This window comes from Dunckerocampus dactyliophorus, chromosome 15 (genome assembly GCF_027744805.1).
Source record: "Dunckerocampus dactyliophorus isolate RoL2022-P2 chromosome 15, RoL_Ddac_1.1, whole genome shotgun sequence".
NCBI classification, from domain to species: domain Eukaryota; kingdom Metazoa; phylum Chordata; class Actinopteri; order Syngnathiformes; family Syngnathidae; genus Dunckerocampus; species Dunckerocampus dactyliophorus.
In genome coordinates, this window is record NC_072833.1 from 18,097,420 (window position 1) to 18,116,605 (window position 19,186).

Below are 19,186 nucleotides of genomic sequence, written 5' to 3' on the forward strand. Positions count from 1 at the left end.
TGCTGCACACAAAACAACCCTCCTCATAAAAAGCATCTCTGACTGAAGCCTGAGAAAGGAGCTTTGGGCCTCTGATTTCACAGTCGCTAATGAGCATCCAGCATTTGTCTCCTCCTCCTTGCCAGCTAATGTGTGACTGACAAACCGCGGCTTTTTCTGCAGATCCCATCATCAAACTTTCATCTTTTGACACCTGCGTTTGGTAAGGACGCAGCCCGTCTTTAGGTTTAATACAGCGAGACAATTTAGAGGGAGAATTTTGGCATTTCTATGCAAGACGTGGTAGGGTGGGTGGCTGGAGCGGGGAGTTTTTATTTTGCCAGATTACTGGGCTGCCTCTGTTAGTTGCCTGCTTAAATTAGCCCAGCAGGGACCTGTGGGTGCCAATTGTTTTTCATAGTCACATTTTTTAAGCATTATTTCTATCTATTTCTCGTACCATGTCATTCCTCTAACAACCAAGTGATCAATATGTATTGGCGGTCAAGCATGCTGGCAATCAGGGAGGTCACTGGGTCTTTCATTGTGGTGAACTGTGGGTCGTCATGGCTAATGATTGGTCCCAAACTAGTAACTCAGATTTATGACCTATATTGGTGCCCGTCGAAAGCACTTAACAGGGCTTGGATGGGAGCACTGTGTATTGGTCAATGAGCTATGATGAGCCAAATCTGTGTTTACGTGTTAGCTTGTCTAAGCAGGTCTGTGTTTACATCGTGGGACCATCTCCATCTCTCATCCAAACAACCATACGACCACCCAGGTTGTCCATGATGAAAGTAAATGTGGTGACATTTTATGCAATGCCCCTCAGGCTTTAACTAAGTGAAGCATGCCAACGTCATCTACTGTTATTCCATTGCCTTCACTGGTCAATTAGCAAAGCCTCCTTGCACCATGAGGAACAGGCAAGGTCATACAAAGATCTTGCAATGAACGCAGTATTGTTAATCCAGTTCAGGATTCTGTATCTAGGGTAAACCCTCGGAATCCAGCGTGCACTTAAGACCCACGCAGCACATGTGATGAGCCTGCACAGATGTCCCTTAAATAGTGCAAACAAAAAGGGGGCGACAACTCTTAGCACAAATACTCATTTCTCTCGGTCACAGGAAACAATCTCCATGCTATTTTAATCAGCAGCAGTGTCAGTTTCGTAAATGAGGAATTTGTCCGAGACCAAAGAGAAGCTCTTCCCAGCCAATCTTCATTTTGCACTGCAATACTTTCAAACAGAAATCCTATTTTATTCATGTGGATTCCGGCACTCTCTTGTTATCGCCATCGCTCACCCACCCTTCCTCTTGGACCTCCTCCGCCTGCTGCTCTCTGCAGCAATCGCTCAAATTAATTTTCAACTTGTTAATTCCCTTTGAAAAAAAAAAAGAAAAAGGAGTAGGAGAAGAAGGAGAATTAAAGAAGCGAGCCCAGGTCACCGCTTGATTTTCTAATTGCTACAGCCCAGAATGTGGCGTACAGATGTGAAAATTCCAACCTGATAAAATTTTAACTAGACTGTGACACTCGGGTCGAGATCAGCTGTAATGGAATGGAGTGGAAAAAGGGAGACGCCATGGTTGCAACCCAACACGCCTCGGGTTGAAAGGGTCATGTAGAGGAATGTGGGAATTAAATAGAACTCGTTAGCAGAGTGAGGAAAGAGCGACAGGGGCATTTACTCATGAGTGTGCACGATAGATACCCGCTCCTCCAAGGTCTTATATGGCATAAAACCGTAATGTGAAACGTAGCGTCAACCTTATCTGTGGATTTACGACCCAACAAGCCATTCATCTCCTTTCCTACCTTGTTAGTATTACGCCTCAGCTCCAAAGTATTGAGATAAGCAGAGCGGGAGACATGAGAATTAGGGAGTGGATTGAGTGTGATGGATGACTCGCGGGGGTAATATTCCTGACAGACGGACGAGAAATGAAAAGTTGTCGGAGCTGAAAAAACAAAGTCGCTAATGGTGACGATGGCATCTGGAGGGGTTGCCGTTTACGGGCACAGTTTGGTTAAGGAGGAACACAAGGGCTCCTTCTGCAAAAAAAAAGACCATCACAACTGTGATACACCTTCAGGATATGACAGAAAGAGGCCATTTGCTGTTTGGGAGTGTTTGTCATTTGGAAGAAGACAACATGCATCTCGGAAAAAGGGAGGACCACCTCTACAAACCTGCTTCCCATTGGAGTGCATGACAGCATGCATATTCTGAAACCCTGAAATATTCTTTCAATATAGCTTTGCATGTTACCAACAATGTTGGCCACTCAGTTTATTACACATAGCTTATTGATTTGTGACTGGGGGCTGTCCACACAGAAACGTTTTCAGGTCAAAACGGCAAAGTATTTTATCATGTCAGTCTTTCACCCGCACAGCAACGGTGTTGTGGGTGCCCGTGTAGACAAGCAAACTGCTTTCTGAAAACAATGACATCACCACCCCGTCGCCATAACGTGACTGTAGTTGTGTGGTTGTGAGCTGTGGTTGTGCAATTGGTGCTATTAGCACTGATGCAAGAAAACCATCTTGCCGCCCTCTATGAACTACACTTGGAGCAGAGACGCAGACACACTTACACGCGTCTGATTCTCGTCATTGACGACGACGGGCTTATACGCATGTGGTCTTTCTTCATATATAGTTTGTGCGCCACGTGGTTCTGTCTGTGTTGCTGTTTATAGCTCCACACGTAGGTGTCCCTTATGTGTGACATCGTTTTCACCCAGTGATCTGACCTGAAAACGTTCCCGTGTGGAGGTGACTATTTACTGATCCGACACTGTGTGGACTCGATTTTTTTTTAAACTGCCAACAAAAAAAACAGGAGCGTTCCCGTGTGGACAGCGTTTAAATATGGGGCTAAAAGCAAAGCGCAACAGCAAGAAATGTAGCCTTACAGATTCATTTTAATGTGGCCTGCAATACTTCAGCGTGCCTTCCCGGCATGACCTCGACTACCTCTCAACACATCTCTCAATACACTGGGGGGTTCATTTAGCCAGGCTGATGGGGACCGTTATTAGTGTAGAGGCATGCTGCGCCGTGTCGCTTGGCTTCGTCCAGCAACGAGTGGGCAGGAAAAACCTGCTCGGCGGAAACTGGGATAGAGACGAATCCAGGCCATTGTTCCTGGATCAATGAAAGAAAACAAGTTCAGACTGAATGAATGTGTGGCCTTTCTTTATTTTGCCTCCTCGAGTCTGGATTGCAGTTATTTTCTTGCAACAAGAGAAAGTGGATGTTCTCCGCGAGGGCACTGCAAAGTTTATTCGCGCACGTGGCCAACCCGATGTCGTTCCTCCATACTGATTCACCACAAAAGTTACTCGGTCGTCTGTACGCGTCACTATTATCTGTCACGCTGATGTCACTTAAAATCAATAACCATCTCGTAGCCACTGAAGCCTAGCACACTCACTATATTCAGCACCACGAGCCAGCATCAAGAAGCATTATGCTTACAGTGAGGCGTATTCACCTGCACCGCTCACAGCAGGGAGGAGGGCGTTCCATCTGGTGGCCCGCTCACCTCCACTGATGAATCCTACACTGCTTGGGTAGCAGCTGTTGGTAAGGTGATAGGCGCACATGCACACGAGGAAAAAGGGCTCCCGGTGCGCTGGTACAGAGCAAGCACAGGTGTACAGTCATTATGAGGGGTTGACCTCCTCTCACCTTTGATTATCTATTCTTTATCCTGTCCATGAGTAAATTGTTTTTCCCCTCTGTGCTATTAATTGTTGCCTGGAAAAAAAAAATTGCACGCATTTATTTTGTGTCTTATTCTGCATTATTTTGACTTATCGTGCAGAATTACCCATGGGAATAAACTAGTGTCACCGTTAATTGTGTTTTGTGGCCCCGCAAAGTGCTGCCGGTGACAGCGAGGGATCAAAACAACCCGACTGCTCCCTGCTCGAATTTCCCATTAAGCTGCCCCCAAAATCGCTGCCCAGTCAACAAGTAAGTAATGAGATCTAATAAGGCCAACGTTGAAAATGAGAGCTTAAGAGCACTTTTTTTTTTCCTTTTGACAAGTCAGTGGGAATGAGCTGAGTGGAACTGTTAGCTAAGTGCCTCTAAGGGGAGGACTATTTTACATGCGGATTAGTGTGCATATCGCCATCATCAGACAGCGATGTGACGCCTTGATAGACTCTCTGTCTTTGATGCCTTGCGAGGCACGGGACCCTTTATCCGCCTTTTTTTGCCTATCTTCTGGAACACGCTTCCACAAACCCACATACACTGATGCAGCTGCGATTCGATTGGAAGATATGTGTGCCTGCATCTCGTTTGTTGCAAAGTCTATCTTGAAAGTGAAAGCAATGACAGACACAACATTAATTCTGCAAAATAAAGACACCCCTTCCCCCCTCCAGCTATATGTTATGTTTCGCCCCCCAAGCCAAACACAAATACTGTACATTTCAATATTAATTTGGTCGGCACCTCAGCAGCTCCCCCCCCACCACCACCCGCCGCTGTGCTTCTTAATCTCCCGTTGCATATCTTCATTATCTAAAAGTGTGCTTTCATCTTAATTCCATTTTCATCCATCAAACGTCGGGGAGGTTTGACCTTGTCTGATCTCTACAAAGATAACGGTGTGGGGGGGGAGGGAGTGACGGAGACAGGGGAGGAAAGTTAAGAGATAAGGAGCTGAGTTGCAATGATGAACGAGGATGGAGGGACGGCGGGACATGACAGTGGAAAAGAAATATCACTGAAACAAACTTTGGCGGCCTGTCTAATGTGTATGCAAGTTACTGTGTTTTGCATAAACTAGCAAAGCAATCATCTTTCTTCGTTCCCTTCATTTTGCCTCAAGCTTTTCCCATACCCCCTGTTTCCCCCTCGATTTATTTTACCTACAAATAGCATTTAATTATGCACTTGTAGTAATTGTTTCAGAATAGCAGGCATCGTAACCATAACGTCTGTTGTCAGGAACAGGTGGCGGATGGAAGATGTAATGCAAGTATGCGTAAGCGATATGATAAGGACACTTGGCAAAGCAAATGATGCGCCGCCTGGTGGTGCTCCCACTGATGAAGTGAGGGGAATAATGGGTGTACTTGAAGATGACACCCACTCTACTGAGCCTGCATGAATGATACATGTCTTCGGACTGAATGTGTGCTCCATCCTCCACCAATCCATCTTTTCCTCTCGCTTTTTCCAACTGGATGGCGGCCCTGCTTCCCTAAATGCAGGTCATCTGTCATCAGTGACTCAGGATGGTAAATAGTCGTTTATCAGCCTTATTAAGCTTCAATGCTGCTCTCTCTCAACTGTTATCTTACATTTGTGGTGCCCCCAATGGGCTGTGGTCAAAATGCTTTCCAAGACATGCCGGCATACGTGTAATCGAGTAATCCTCAAAATTGCATAATTATCAGACAAATGGTCAATGACTTATGGGCAATTAGTTACCACCTGTGCCTCTTCAGATATATTTTACAATGTTTTTCTCCCAACATGTACTTGTCAGTATTCTAAAGGTGTGTACCGGATTTTGTGATAATTGGTCAAAACACCTACAGTGGGTGTATTATAGAGTGCTTTGACTTGTGTGAGAAATTTCAAGTCAGTCCCACTTATGGGGGTTAAACTTTGGGGTTTAATAACAGCGCTACCATGTGGTGGGTATGTCAGAAAAGTAAGTGTTTATATGTTGCCAAATTTACATCCATTTTTTTGCAAAGGTTTAGTAGTAGAACGAAGACACAACCATACCGTCATCCCTCGCTACACCACGGTTCGAACATCGCTCCCTCACTTTATCTCGGTTAAAAAAAAAAAAAATAATAAATGATTATTGTTTTCTGGTTGACTATGGCCTATTATTAGCCCCAAAAATATAGAAAGACAAGTCATACGTAGTATTCTGGTCACTAGGCGTCAGTAATGTTACAGTGATGAGACACTACCTTACATTACCTTAACTTGCAGCCATGGATGCAAACTCCGACATGAGATAGTGAAAAACAGTTCTCCTCCCATTCTGTGTGGAAGTGGTACATTATGACTTCTTACTTTGCCCTTCTTCCCCACTCAGTTTCAAACCCTTTCTTAAATTTATAATACATACATCGGAGGTTAACAAGTTACACTTGCTATGCTAAACGCTTGTGTCACTTCATAGATCCCGTTAACCGCACATAAGAGCAATGTGGTGAAAGCAAAGCTAGCAGTAGTGTCTGAGTGTACGTCTCTGTATGGCAGATTCATGTCAGACTGGCTGTCCTGTATCTCAATCAAGTGACAAATGTCATATTGAGGATGGATGATGTCGACCTTTTTTATTTAATGCCAGGCGATCGACCCACATTACATTCGAGATACTACAACAGCAAAGAACTTTCCCAATGCTAACGTATGAGTTATTATGTCTTATGATGCTTGTCATGTCTACTATACCTGTATTAGGTAGTATGAGTGTGAGTATGAGTATAAAGGTGACTATAGGGGTGTTATTTCATATTCACACGGCTCTAATAATGTTAAAAATCGTTTTTAGAAGGTCATAAACAGGTTTTGTATGCGCTAACTACGGAAATATTTCATTTATTATTGAAATATTTCAATGAAATTCACTTGGGGTCTGGAACTAATTAACCGCGATAAACGTGGGACGACTGTACAATGTGCATATATAAATATAAATAAATACATATATTTATATATATGTAAATATATATAAATGTATATATATATATATATAAATGTATATGTATATAAATGCTAAAGTTCATTTATCACCAACATGCTCAAGTAGCAACCTCTCCTTCTCACATCAGGCACGAGTTTGGCATAGGGCCGCTTTGCGCCGACTCCAGGCACCGTCGCCGCCATGCTTCCTGATGACACCCAGAGCCATGTCACAACAAGCTAACGTTAGCGCCAGCCTCGGGCTCGTTGCAACCTGACAGTAGCGGGCCACTGGTCAGATGTGATGCTGCCAGAGCGGTGACTGATCCCCCAACGTGACACCTGTATACCTGCCCTCATGCCAAGAGTGTGGAATCGGAGTTGATGGCTGGCTGACATGTAAGATGACATGACAATGGCAAAGGCATGACACACATACTCGCAGACGACAGACGAGTGGCACTTGCACGCCTGGCTGCGTAAAGTGTGCGCTCGCCACGCCGGACGGGAGAAGAAACAGACAGAAAGAATGTATTCTGTGCTTATATTCAAAATTCACCAGACCGTGAGTGGAAACACAACACAAAGAGTGTCAAACTTGAGGGCCTCGCCCAGACCCATTTAGGCCATCCACCCCCTCCCTCCACTAGCATGCCTTACCAAACTAATAAACACTTTGGTCTAAGCCTGTGGTGATGTTCAAACGCATCCCCTAAGAATTGTATCTTTGTTACACCAGTGACCCAATCCGCCTCTTGAAGATCAATTAAAAGTTTAGCCCAGACTTTAAGAAAGTAACCGTGTGATCTTTTTTTCCCTGTTTTTTCCCTTCCTCCTTGTCTCTCCGGCTGTGCGCATGGGGTGCATGCTAATAGGAAAGTGGTAGCCATGGCACTTTTCCAAAGACATTCCAAACACAGTGGGAAAAGAAAAGACTTGAAGGGTGATGAAGGAATGAAAAAAAAAATCCCGTCATGTATTTCCTTTTCATTCAGAACTTTGGAATCCTTCCTTCTTCTTCAATACCCACTTCCCCTTTTGCCATCCAATGAGAGGACTAAAAGCAGCTCCCAATAGAGAGCTTTTGTGCCTTGAGATGCCATTGTGGGTCATATTCTTCAACATAAAGCCGAGGCACACAAGAGTCCATGTTTTGGCTTTCCTGTGGGTCCTCTGCCAAACTAATGCAATAACGGTCCTGTAAAGATTTAAGAGAGCCAAGCGGAACGTGTTCAACTGTTTATTGCACTGGCAAATCATAAAATAGCCACTTGATAAAACAGAAGAGTGAAATGACTCTCAGAGAATAAAAAAGGGAAGGCTTACAATATGACTAACACGGGTGTTGCCCATAAAGCTTTGTACCCATGGCATGAATGAGCTCACAGTTCCTGGTCATAACTTTAACAGGCTCCAGCATTTGATCCATCACTCTAATCTCGCTTTCTTTAATCTTTGAGCACACTGAAATGTGCTGTACAAATAAAATGTATTATTAATCTAAGAAGATTAGACTATTTTATGTATGTTTTAGGCTGTGGGTGTCCTTGTTTGCCTGGTTGTGTAAAAATACTTGATATAATTTACTTTTCCAGGCTAAGAAGAGTCAGAAGTTTTTTTTTTTTTTTCTTTTCTTTGTTGATTCTGAAGATAACGTTGGGAAATTCAGGCACTGAACTTGCAAAAGTTGTTTTTCTTTCTTTTCTCTTTTGGGGAGTCTTGGGTGTTCTTTGGAAACGTTAGCCTGGTTTCATCTCTTCATCCTGCCTTTCCTTATGGGAGGAATGTGTGTGCGGAGGAGGAGTAGAGCACGGAGAAGACAGGCAAGGAAGTGAGGACGAGCGCTGGAGCTTGACGGGGGCCAAAGCTATCAGTCAGGCAAGAAGACGATACCTTTGACTCTGTGGGTGTTTGTTTTGAGGAAGCTGCCCAATTCATTGCCAACATTCCAGTTCCTTATTGAAATTCCCCCTGGTCACTCGCAAAGGCTGGACTCAGACCATCCACAATAGAGCACTTGTTTTTTTGACAGTATCACTATTGTCATGCTTTGAAGTGCCGTGTAATCAACAGAGATGAACCGAATAAGAACCAGAATCCACCCTGATCAGGTTGCCATTGATTACTCCCTCGGATATTCACCTTGAGGGCATTTGTCTCATCTATCACTCCAGTGTGTCTGATTGTTTGAATTCATACGAGTGGAATTACAGCAGGCTTTATCTGAGCTGTGCTAAGCAAGCAGTCACCATTGGGATAAATGTTGATACTTGACACTCTCTGCATGTCTCAGGTAGCCTTTGCCTTGTTGGCCATTAAAAATGAAACAAGGCTTCTTAATGTCAGACTTGCTTGCTGACTAGCACTTTTATTAGTCAAGCCCGACTCGCTCCTCCAATTCTTTGGCCTCCCCGACTGTTGAAATGGCCTATTAATCACTCCTTCCATGTTGTATACCTTCCGTCTTTCTTGCTCGGCTGCAAAAGGATATTGCAGTTTTTTTTTGCTCCCCGAGCTCAGGGTCTGGGCCCGCAATGTTTGCCCCCGTGGCTCCCGGAGCATCTAGAGCATAAAAACATTATATTCCACATCTTCACATGATATATCAATGTGTTTTGACCGAAGTGTCACACTAATGCCAAAAAACGCTTGAACCCTTTGTCGGCATTGAAGAGCAAAAACAAAGATATCCCCAACCTGCTGACAGCAACCAAATATATAGCTCAGTGGCGAAGGAAATGAAAGTCCAATCCAAGAGGTCACACATTATAAGACATGAGAGGTATGTTATGTTTTTGTTGGCTCAACCTGCACTCGAGTCACAAAAGCCATGTGTTTTTTCTTTCCCAGACAGGAAATAGGCCAGGTTAAGCCACGCTGGAGTGCTTCGAAGAAAAACCTGTGGCTGTTTGCGTTGTTCGTCTTTTAGGATGACGGCTTTGTTCAATCACCCGTGGCTGTCACAGCTGGCTTTCAATCACAGGCACACCCCCAAAAGAGTCTGCTGCTTTGCCCCCTAAGAGGGGTCCCAGCATCTGGTAAAGATAAAGCAAACTAGTGCTAACCTGTAATGAAAGTCGTGCACTAAAAGCCTCCTCACTACCCTCGTGCAGAGCACAGCATGGGGTTAAGCCATGCAATATGTGTGGCTTTGTGATGGTTTCGGCGTACAAACGGAGCAATTTGATGAGGTTTTGATCTTTTTTTCAGCTTTAAATTCATTCTTGACAAATCTTCCATCAGAAATTGTAATCTCTTTGCGTTAGGGGCTAACACAATTTAGGGGATACCTCTTAATAGAGGTCAACAATATTCTACTACAAACTAGAGCAGTGGTTAAGCATAAAACACTTCTAAAACACCTTTACCAACTGGATTTGTGTATGTCGCGTTGATTGGCAGGAGTGTGAACTTTAAGGGCAGGAAGTAGAAGGAGCACGGTGGGAGGGCATGTGCTCGGTCAGCCTTTACAAATGCACAGGGCCCGAAAAGAGCTTGTATCTCTGCCATTGCCATTTTCACTGTAACACTGATAGGCAGCTTATTTTTATATTTATCGGATAGAATTCCATGCTTTGGTATTGATACTGTACACTGTCGATGCCCCATAAAAAATAAAAAAATAAAAAAAACATGTCCATTGTTGATTTTGACTTGAAAATAGAAAAGAAAAAGTTTGAGAATGAAAGGAGCAAAGGTCGCTTTGCAGATGGTGAATGCTGCAAATCTTGATCCAAAGCCTGCGGGCAATGAGCTCCATATCTGGCCTGCAAACAAATTAGCTTTCCTCCCTCCATATTTCTTCTATCATATTCCTCTGCTTACCCATTGAAAGTGGAACGGGAAGTCAGATGAATAAAATCTGCTTGTTGATTCAAATTTAAAACTTCCTTCCCATCGACTAACTAAGGTTTCCCTTGACACACATTTTCTGGGGTGCTTTTTTTTTTCTTTGCCAGGAATTCATAAGGCAACATTTATTACATTTGCATCATTGGATAACTATTTCCTAGGCAGTGCAACACCTCACACCAGTAAGTGTTTGGGTGCAGAAACACACAACCAGCAAACAAACAAAAAACAATATTTAACATTTCAACATGGCCTCAAGTGTTATTACACTCACAGAGCCGTTTTCCTTCTGGGTCCATGATTTTAATTATACAACAAATGTTTGGCTATTGGAGTGAAATTTGCATGAATATTTATACCGATTCATTTGTTGAGTGTTGATTGTAATTACACGGAAACATGATTTATTGCCAGGATTGCAGTGTTAGCCAGCCAACCAGAGAACCGAGTGGAAGTAAATAAATAAATGCAAATTTCCACTCAAACAGAAGAAGAAATACTTTTTTTTTTCCACTTTTCTCGGTGGTTTGGGTAAATGTCATTATCGGCAAACAAACAATCTTTTACGGTGCAAAGATTCAGACTTGTTTGAGTGTTTCTTGGAGCAAAAACAAACAACTTTCCATAGGCGGCCTGTCTTTCCAAATCAACGTGTTGTCACTTTGCTTCCTCTTCACAACACTTCATCCTGTCCACACCGAAACGTTTTCAAGTTGAAACGGTAAAGTGTTACATAGTTTCAGCCCTCCATCCACACAGCATGCCCTGAAGCGGTATTTTTTTAAAAACGGCTTCCAGAATGGGACAGTCATATAACGGCGGCTTGTCGTTGCCATGTAAACGAGCGAATCACTGTGTTCTTAAAACGATGACGTCACCACCCCGTCGCCAGAAGTGAGCAGTTGCGCACTGCTGCCGAAAAGCCATCGTAATATTATAATTCTGATATTTTGTTTGTCTTATACTCTAATGTGACTCGCAGAAGTAATTCCACTTCATTGTGAATCCAGACTAGCCGGAAAAGTGTAACATGTGGGTGTGCTTTATGTATTACATCACGGCAGGAAATACATGACTAAACCAAGCGAGACAGCAGGAGAACAACTAGACAGACACTGAGGGAGAAATGAGTGAGTAATGAGCTTTTAACATAGTTCATGGAGCATAATCAAAAGAAGAGAATGTCAGGAAGAGGATGAGGTCCGGCGAGGACCTAGCAACAGGAGCAAGCCCGCACTATGTTTGTATCTAATTAATGAATTGCATTAGCCACTTGTAAAGCCATTTATTATGATAATGGCAACAGCCTTCTCCTTCGTTCTGTAGCTCACGTGTAAATCTGTCTTTCACCGCCCTCCACCTTGCTGCCTGACGTTACTTTTGTGCAGCACTTTGACAGGGATTGAGAGCTGCAGCGCATGGAAGGGAAAAGAGAGTGATACAGTGGAAAAAAGAGGCTTCTACTTTAATGAAATGCTCTTACTGCTTAACTCACTGACACTGCTCAATAACGCCTTCGATCAAGCTCCACGTATTGACAGCGCGAGCCCGCAGCTCCTTTTGGCAAAGCCTCAGCTGGATTGGAACGCTCTTACCGTTACCGCTGCACAACGTGCATCGCCCGCTCACGCTCTCCGTCTTTCCCTCCTGACTAGTATCTGTTCATGCATCTCCGAGAGTTAAAAGTTATTAAACTTGTTTGCTACTGTGGGAGACAGCCTCAGTAATTATGCCCTTAAAGATGCCATATTATAATATTTTCCCCGAATTTAAATTTAATTTAGGGCTGTATTTTAAGTGTGTTGTCCAAATCTAGACAGTTTAAAGGTGTTTTTATTAAGCCATAGTGGGAACATGCTGTGCCGTGTGTCTGTAGCTTTAATGCTAATCAGCTGTTTTTGTCCACACCTGTCTCCAACAGAGCGTGTGTCTCCAAAAAGCACTATTGTACACTTTAATCACATTTTACACTTGTCAAACATAATAGATGCCAAATATCACATGCAACAATGTAACATTTAAGGAAACGGCACATTTTTGGGGAATTTTGGCCATCAACCACAATCCTTATGTATGGCATGAACACACATGCCTTTCTCTCTTTTGTGTGTTTTTCTCTTGTGTGTGACATAAAAACAGATATAAAGAGCCATGAATGCACGTAATGGGACACACCTATTCCGCCTACTGTATAAAGCCTTCTGAAAAAATTCCAAACGCTCCATTTACTTGTAAAGTAAAGTACTTGTACTTGTACTCCATTTAATGTAACCTGCATATTAACCAAGCTACAGCGTCATCATCATTATTATTATTAATATTGTTAAGGACTACATTACTGGCATATGTGGTACCTTGCCGCACCAAACTGGCTAGCTACTATCCGGCTAACGACGAGCTGTGTTTTTGTTTTTGGGTTTGGAAAAGTTAACGCTAGGTGTAGCGTTTGTTTCGATGTTGCCATGTGAAATAAACATAAAACAGAAACACGTGTGTTCATGTCTCACATAAGGATTGTGAGAAGGATGGGCAAAATTGCAAACAAAGTGCAGTTTGTCTTTAAGGAGTGGGACAGGAGGACACAGCACTAGCATAACTATGTGAGCTACGAAGCCAACATTACAGTCACATTTTGACAGCAACCTCATGCTCGGTTAGCCTATTTGCTGGAGAAAAGCACAGTGATCTAACATACAGCTCCCATGTCTGTCGCTGACTGAAGGATAGTTGCCAAAGGTCCAGGCTTTATTTTAGGATGTGTAGCAAAGCCTATCTGGAACTGGAAAAGCAACCGTTTGAGCGCCTCTTTGTTCAAAAATGGAGCAAACAAGTGAGGGATATGATACATGTTTCAGAAACATGCTCTAGGGACACATTACTGCAAGAACATGATTAAAAAGTCACTTTTGCATAAAAGGGGACTTTTCAACACGATCTAGCTCTTCCAACTACTTTGGAATCCACGCAAAAAGCCACCCCCACCTGTCTGCTTTTCCTGACCTAAATCCCTTCGCCTAAAATTCTAAGGATGGAGCTCCCTTCTAAACAAACAATTAAGTAAGTTTCAAACTAAAATCGTCCCTTTTATAGTGACCCCCGGCCATTTGGTTTCTCTTGTAGCCGTTTCGCCGAGTGACCTTCTCGGTGGTGAGCCAGCCCCAGGACCCTCACCAGCAGGGATCGCTGCAGAGCTGCTACGACAGCGGCCTGGACGAGTCTGAGACACCCAGCAGCAAGAGTTCATCGGGGCCCCGGCTAGGCGCCCTGCCCCTGCCCGAGGACAGCTACGAGAGGACAACGCCGGATGGCAGTGTCGGTGAGGCAGAGCACATGGAAAATGGTAGGGGCAAACACTGAAAGGAGATTTAGAAAAAAACAAACGCTAAGATAAAGGCCACACATGCACGCACATACTGCCTAGAGCATTCAAGCAGGATGTCAGACAGGTAGACAGTCACAAACTTGCGAGGCTCTCAGTTTTTTTTTTTCTTAGACAGTATTTGACTTGAGGATTCTTGCCGCCACAACGCTCCTTCTTGACGCACTTTTGCGATAGACCTTCATGCTGAAGCATACTCCACAGACTTTTTTTTTTTTCTTTCAAAATCTTTCAAACTAACTTTCCTCTTTTTGCTCATTGCTGCTTCGGGTGATTCCCCCTGAATTTCATCTGGTAGCGAGGATAGATTTTCCACATGATCTCTCCCTTGGTTGAAATAAAGTCAAGGGGGGGGCGTATCCACAGGGGGCTAATACCCTAGTTGAATTGGTAAGAGGCTGTGTTGCTACAGTTGCTGTGTATTTGCCTTGAGGCCGTATGAAAGCACTAATATTTCTCTAAACTTACTGTGAAGCCTGTGAGTGAGTGAGTGAGTGAGTGAGTGAGTGAGTGAGTGAGTGAGTGAGTGAGTGAGTGGGCGCTATGAACAGTCTGGATTGTAGTTTTACAGTTTTTTTCAGGTAGTTTCTTCATACCAGAGCCGCGTGTATGTGGATGCATTTTGGACAAATATGAGTAATCAAGCTAACTGGATTAACTGTCTCGTTGCGGTTTGTGACGCATGTAGACTTGGGCAAAGCAAACAGATGTCCACGTCAGATGAGCAGCTGGCCTTAATGCAGAGTGATAGGGGATTTGGCATGGGGCCGATCGGGCTACCTTAAAAAGCTTCTTTAGACAATAGGCATCCTTCAACTGCACGGCCAGAATCCGTTTAAAGTTATCTGAATTCTGATAGCGTGTCAGATCTAAAGGGAGATCAGCTTGTGAAAATACAAACAGTCAATCAAGCCGCTTAAAAAAAAAGCACCATTGTACAATTACCGCAGTCTTTAACTTGCATGGCTACATTTGGGAGAAGGGAAAAGACTCAGGGTCAAGTCATTTTCTCCAAGATGGAGAACAAACTTGACAGCTGCATGCTTATCTTAATCAAGATCTGCTGACTTGGCTTGTGTGTGTGTCGATACAAAAGCATTTATACAACCACGATCGCAGCAAAGCAATTTGTATAGGTTGTGCATAAGTTCCGCATCCATAAATTAGGTGGTTTGTGAAAAATAATTATACCCACGCCTGTGTTCCAGCCACTTTAAAACTAGCAATATGTCTCCTCTTAAAGCGTCCTTGAGGAAGACCTTGTTTGCTCACTTATGCGCGGCCACTCTTTAAGAGGGCATCAGTTAAACACCTAAGTGCAAAGCAAATGAAATCATCAAAGGTTAAGGGCAAATATTGTCTAACTGCTCCAGTGGGAGGTGTGTGTATGTTGGGGGGGGGGGGGGGGGGGGGGGGTTGTAAAAAAATTCACGGTCACACTGACGTGATTTTGCATCCAGATGGGGAGTGGATCGCTGAGTGAAAACGATGTAATACACACGGCACACAGACGGAACCACGTGACACACCAAACCATAGAAGAAGAAAGAACGCATGCGCATAAGTTCCACTCATCTAGACTTACGAGAAGTGGAATTACTTCTGCATAAGACAACAAAATGTCAGGAGAATGTCGACTGGGATGAGTCATGTCCGTGGAAATATTCAGCTTTTCATCAAAACTCACTTCTGGTCATGTGACTGCGACAGGGTGGCCGTGGGTTTTCAAAAAATACCGCTTCAGGGCACCCAGAACGCAGTTTCCGTGTGAATGAGAGGCTGAAACAATAAAATACTTTGCCGTTTTGACCTAAAAACGTTTCCGCGTGTGGATAGCCCCTAAAACAGGAGTCACCAACGTTTTCCCTTGTGAGAGCTACTTTTACAAAATGAAAATGGCCAAGAGCTACTCATTTTTGTAACATTTATTTTCAGAGCTTATTTTAAACCCAAACAAAGCGGATATGCTTGTTTTACCAGAACATTAACAAAATGCTGGTGTCCACAACTCACATTTTGTATTTCAGAATGCATTTCTTTCTACTGTTCTTTCATTATTAACTGAAAACCTGAATGAAAAGCAGGCTTGTGGGCACCTCATGTGGTCATGGGGGGCTACCTGGTGACCCCTGCCCTAAAGATACTTATTAGCTACCTACCCCCACCCGCTTGTTTCTACGACAGCTTCAGACTTGCATTTTTGTTATTTTTTCCTGCAACATTGGCTTCACTTTTCTTCTCGCTTCCCTGCTGGTTGTCAAGTAGACACAAAGTACAGGAACAATAGTTCTCCATCTCAGCTGTTATTGTCTCACTCTGCCTTCCAGCCATGTCTTCAAACCCCACACATCTGCAGTATGTACCAAGAAACAGCATATCATCAGCACATTCATTGGGGTTGGGCTTGATCTTTGACTCTGTATCACAAGGAGTGCTGGAAAATTCCATGGTTGAGTCCAGAACAGGATATGACTATGTTACGGCAGGAGCAGCTGAAGCATTGCACCCTGACAAGATAGTGATGCACAGCTGGGCCTCTTCACTTATTCATAAGCTCACCCCCATCCTCATCTGATATTCGTCAACATTTCTACAGGTTTGGATCAAAACAACCGATTAAACTCTTCCAGATGTAATCGTTTTCTATTGCTCACTATAGAAGGTGGGCAGTGACATTTTCAACCGCTGGGAGTTAATTTTTCCAAATAAACCAAAACTCAGCGCCATTTCATCCAGTGTGAGGTGTGCGATGTCAGAACAGCCGCTAGCGCTTCAGTGGAACGCTACCACAGTAAATATTTACTGTATGTTATTTCATCAAGAGTGTGACTTACCCTTTCACTTAGCGTCTTCTTTTTTTGTCGTTTTGAAACTACTTTTCTGCCCAAGGCAAATTTGTAAGCAATGCGAGTTGTCAGGAACTAGACAATCCTTCAACTCTCCTGCAAACAGAGGCGGCACCTTAAGATGATCACTTGCAGATAGAAGAACCGTTTACTGGCCTGAACATCACTGAGAGTTCATTTACGCCGACTGCCGAGGCGGATGAAGAGTGCAAATTTATTGCAGCCCTTCTAAAAGAGTAATAGTTGGTCCTGCTTGTGTTAGCATGCCTCCCACACTCTGGCTGCTAGACAAACCACCCTGCAGGAAAACTCACACCCAGACTACTTCAACGTCTTCCCTGCTGGGGTACCACAGTCGGATTACAAACATCCCTCAGCGGCACACGCCACATCCGCTTTTGACACGCATCAACTGGATCGCACAACAGACGTAGGGAATTTGTTTAACAAGTGCTGGTTGCAGGAAAATGGCAGTTTTTCATGAAAACACATTTGGCGTAGCACCAGCAATGTGACAACCATGCGGTGCTTTCAATTGCTTCCTGTTTCTCTTCTAAACACAAGACAGCAAATACTTGTCTGTCACTTTGTCACTTTACAACCAAAATTGCGGAATCACTATTTTATCTTAAGGCTTTTTTTGCCGTGGCGCCATCTGTTGGATCTGATGAGTCCCTGCCACACATTCCAATGATGCCAAAATGCCACTGCCGGTGCAGGACGAGAATCTGCATCATTTTGCAGCTCTGTGAGGTGTGAGTTGCCTCGCTACATCCCTCCATTCATTGTTGTTGTTTTTTACAATTTCCAAAGCCTAGTTAATAATGTGTATGTCTCGTGTGTGTGCGTGTGTATGTGTTTCCGTTAATGAGGCAGGCCCGTTAGTGGGGCCAGATGGCAAAGCAAGTGTTTAATTAAAACCATTCATATTTCAAGAGCGGGGGAAGCAATAGCGCTGGTCTTAGGTTTGATTTCCCCAAACATGGTGCAGGGATGGTTGTGTATATGTGTGTGAGTTGGGGCAGTTTGGTGAAAAAAATACAAATAAAAAAATAAAGACTTAAGCAGAAGGCATGTGCATTATCCACTCCCCTCCCCAAGGTCATGGCACATGTGTGCATAGAAATTAAAACACCAGAATGAGAAAATCAGGACAAAAATGGAGGAAATCATAACTCCGGTATGGCATCATTCACAGTTTTCTGTAGATTTATAACATGCGTCTCTCCTCCATCCCCTATACTCCTCACCCCTTATTTCTTCTTGTGATATCCCCAGGCAAGGCGACAGCCGGGGAGATAGGGGGAACAAGGGGACCTGGTGAGATAATGTGAGTGAAAGCACCGTGAGGGAAGGTAAAGAGATGGAAGTCGAGTGAATGAATAACACGGTGAACAGAAGCTCAGAAGCAGATGGAACAGCGGGAGGAGGGAGAGGCCGAGCGATGTAGAGAAGAGATGCCGGGAGAAAATTAATTAAAGAATGTTTAAAAAAAAAAAAAAGAAAACAAGAAAGAGGTAAAGGGAGTGAGGTGAAAAAGGAAGAAGCGAGGTGAAGGAGGAGGAGAAAAGAGGGATAAGACGCCAGCGGGGAGTGGCGGCTGACAGAGAAGTGATTGATCACGGCTCGGCTGGAGCAGGCAGGTATTCAAATCATACCCCTGCGTCACATCCACAGGCCTGGCTTCTTTCTCTCTGATTCTGTGCCTGTGCACACCAAGTAGACACGGGCCGTAAAGCTGCCGGTCTAAGTCCCTTAACGTGGAGGAAAATATGGGATCTACAGGGAGTAAAAGAGAATTTGGACAGAAAAGATGCTATCTATATTATCCACACAGATAAGCATATTTACCTTGCCTTACTTACCCAAGTTGGTGTCTGAAGTCAAGTGAAGAAGGGAAGTTGCAGGTTTATATGCCAAATATTAGGATAAGCAGGATTTAATGGGTATGAAGGGCCCATGCATTGAAGCACTGGCTGAATTCAATAGCAACTTAATACTGCATTTGTTATTTATTTGTTAATTATTATAGGTTTACAGCTTGAAGTGGGCCACAAACCACAATTGTTTGTGTCTTGTGTTAGCCTTAGTGGAGGTCTGATTGTTGTTGACTGTGCGTAATGCAACTGTTGCTTTGGTCTTTTGTGCAGCTGAATCTCGGTCGGACTACCCAGAAACACCAAAAACAATACCATTTATCTGCCTTTCAAACTCGGCAGAAGCCCACCCCCCACCGCCCTGATGCATGTCTTCTTTGAGCAGGAGAATAGTTGAGCAACTTTATGGACCCTTGGAGACAGCCTTTGTTCTGAATATGTCCTGTCTTTTTGCATGAACACATGCAAGAAATGTGTTTTAAAGCTGTTATTCCCATAAGTGCTTGCAGTGAAAGCCTCATCCAAGAGAGAATACTTGTTTTTTTGCTGGAAAGATGAGTTGCAAC

General features: G+C 43.7%; 1 protein-coding gene across 7 annotated transcripts in view; it reads left to right on the top strand.

The window, feature by feature from the left end:
- Positions 1-19,186, top strand: part of pcdh7b (protocadherin 7b) — a 100,875-nt gene that overhangs the window by 38,476 nt on the left and 43,213 nt on the right. For 2 of the 7 annotated variants that reach the window (XM_054799771.1, XM_054799774.1), the window contains exon 2: positions 13,639-13,834. The exons of 2 other annotated variants lie outside the window; for them this stretch is intronic. In XM_054799771.1, the coding sequence (XP_054655746.1) occupies positions 13,639-13,834 (196 nt within the window). 3 more of the 7 variants (XM_054799770.1, XM_054799773.1, XM_054799775.1) reach the window with 2 other exon arrangements.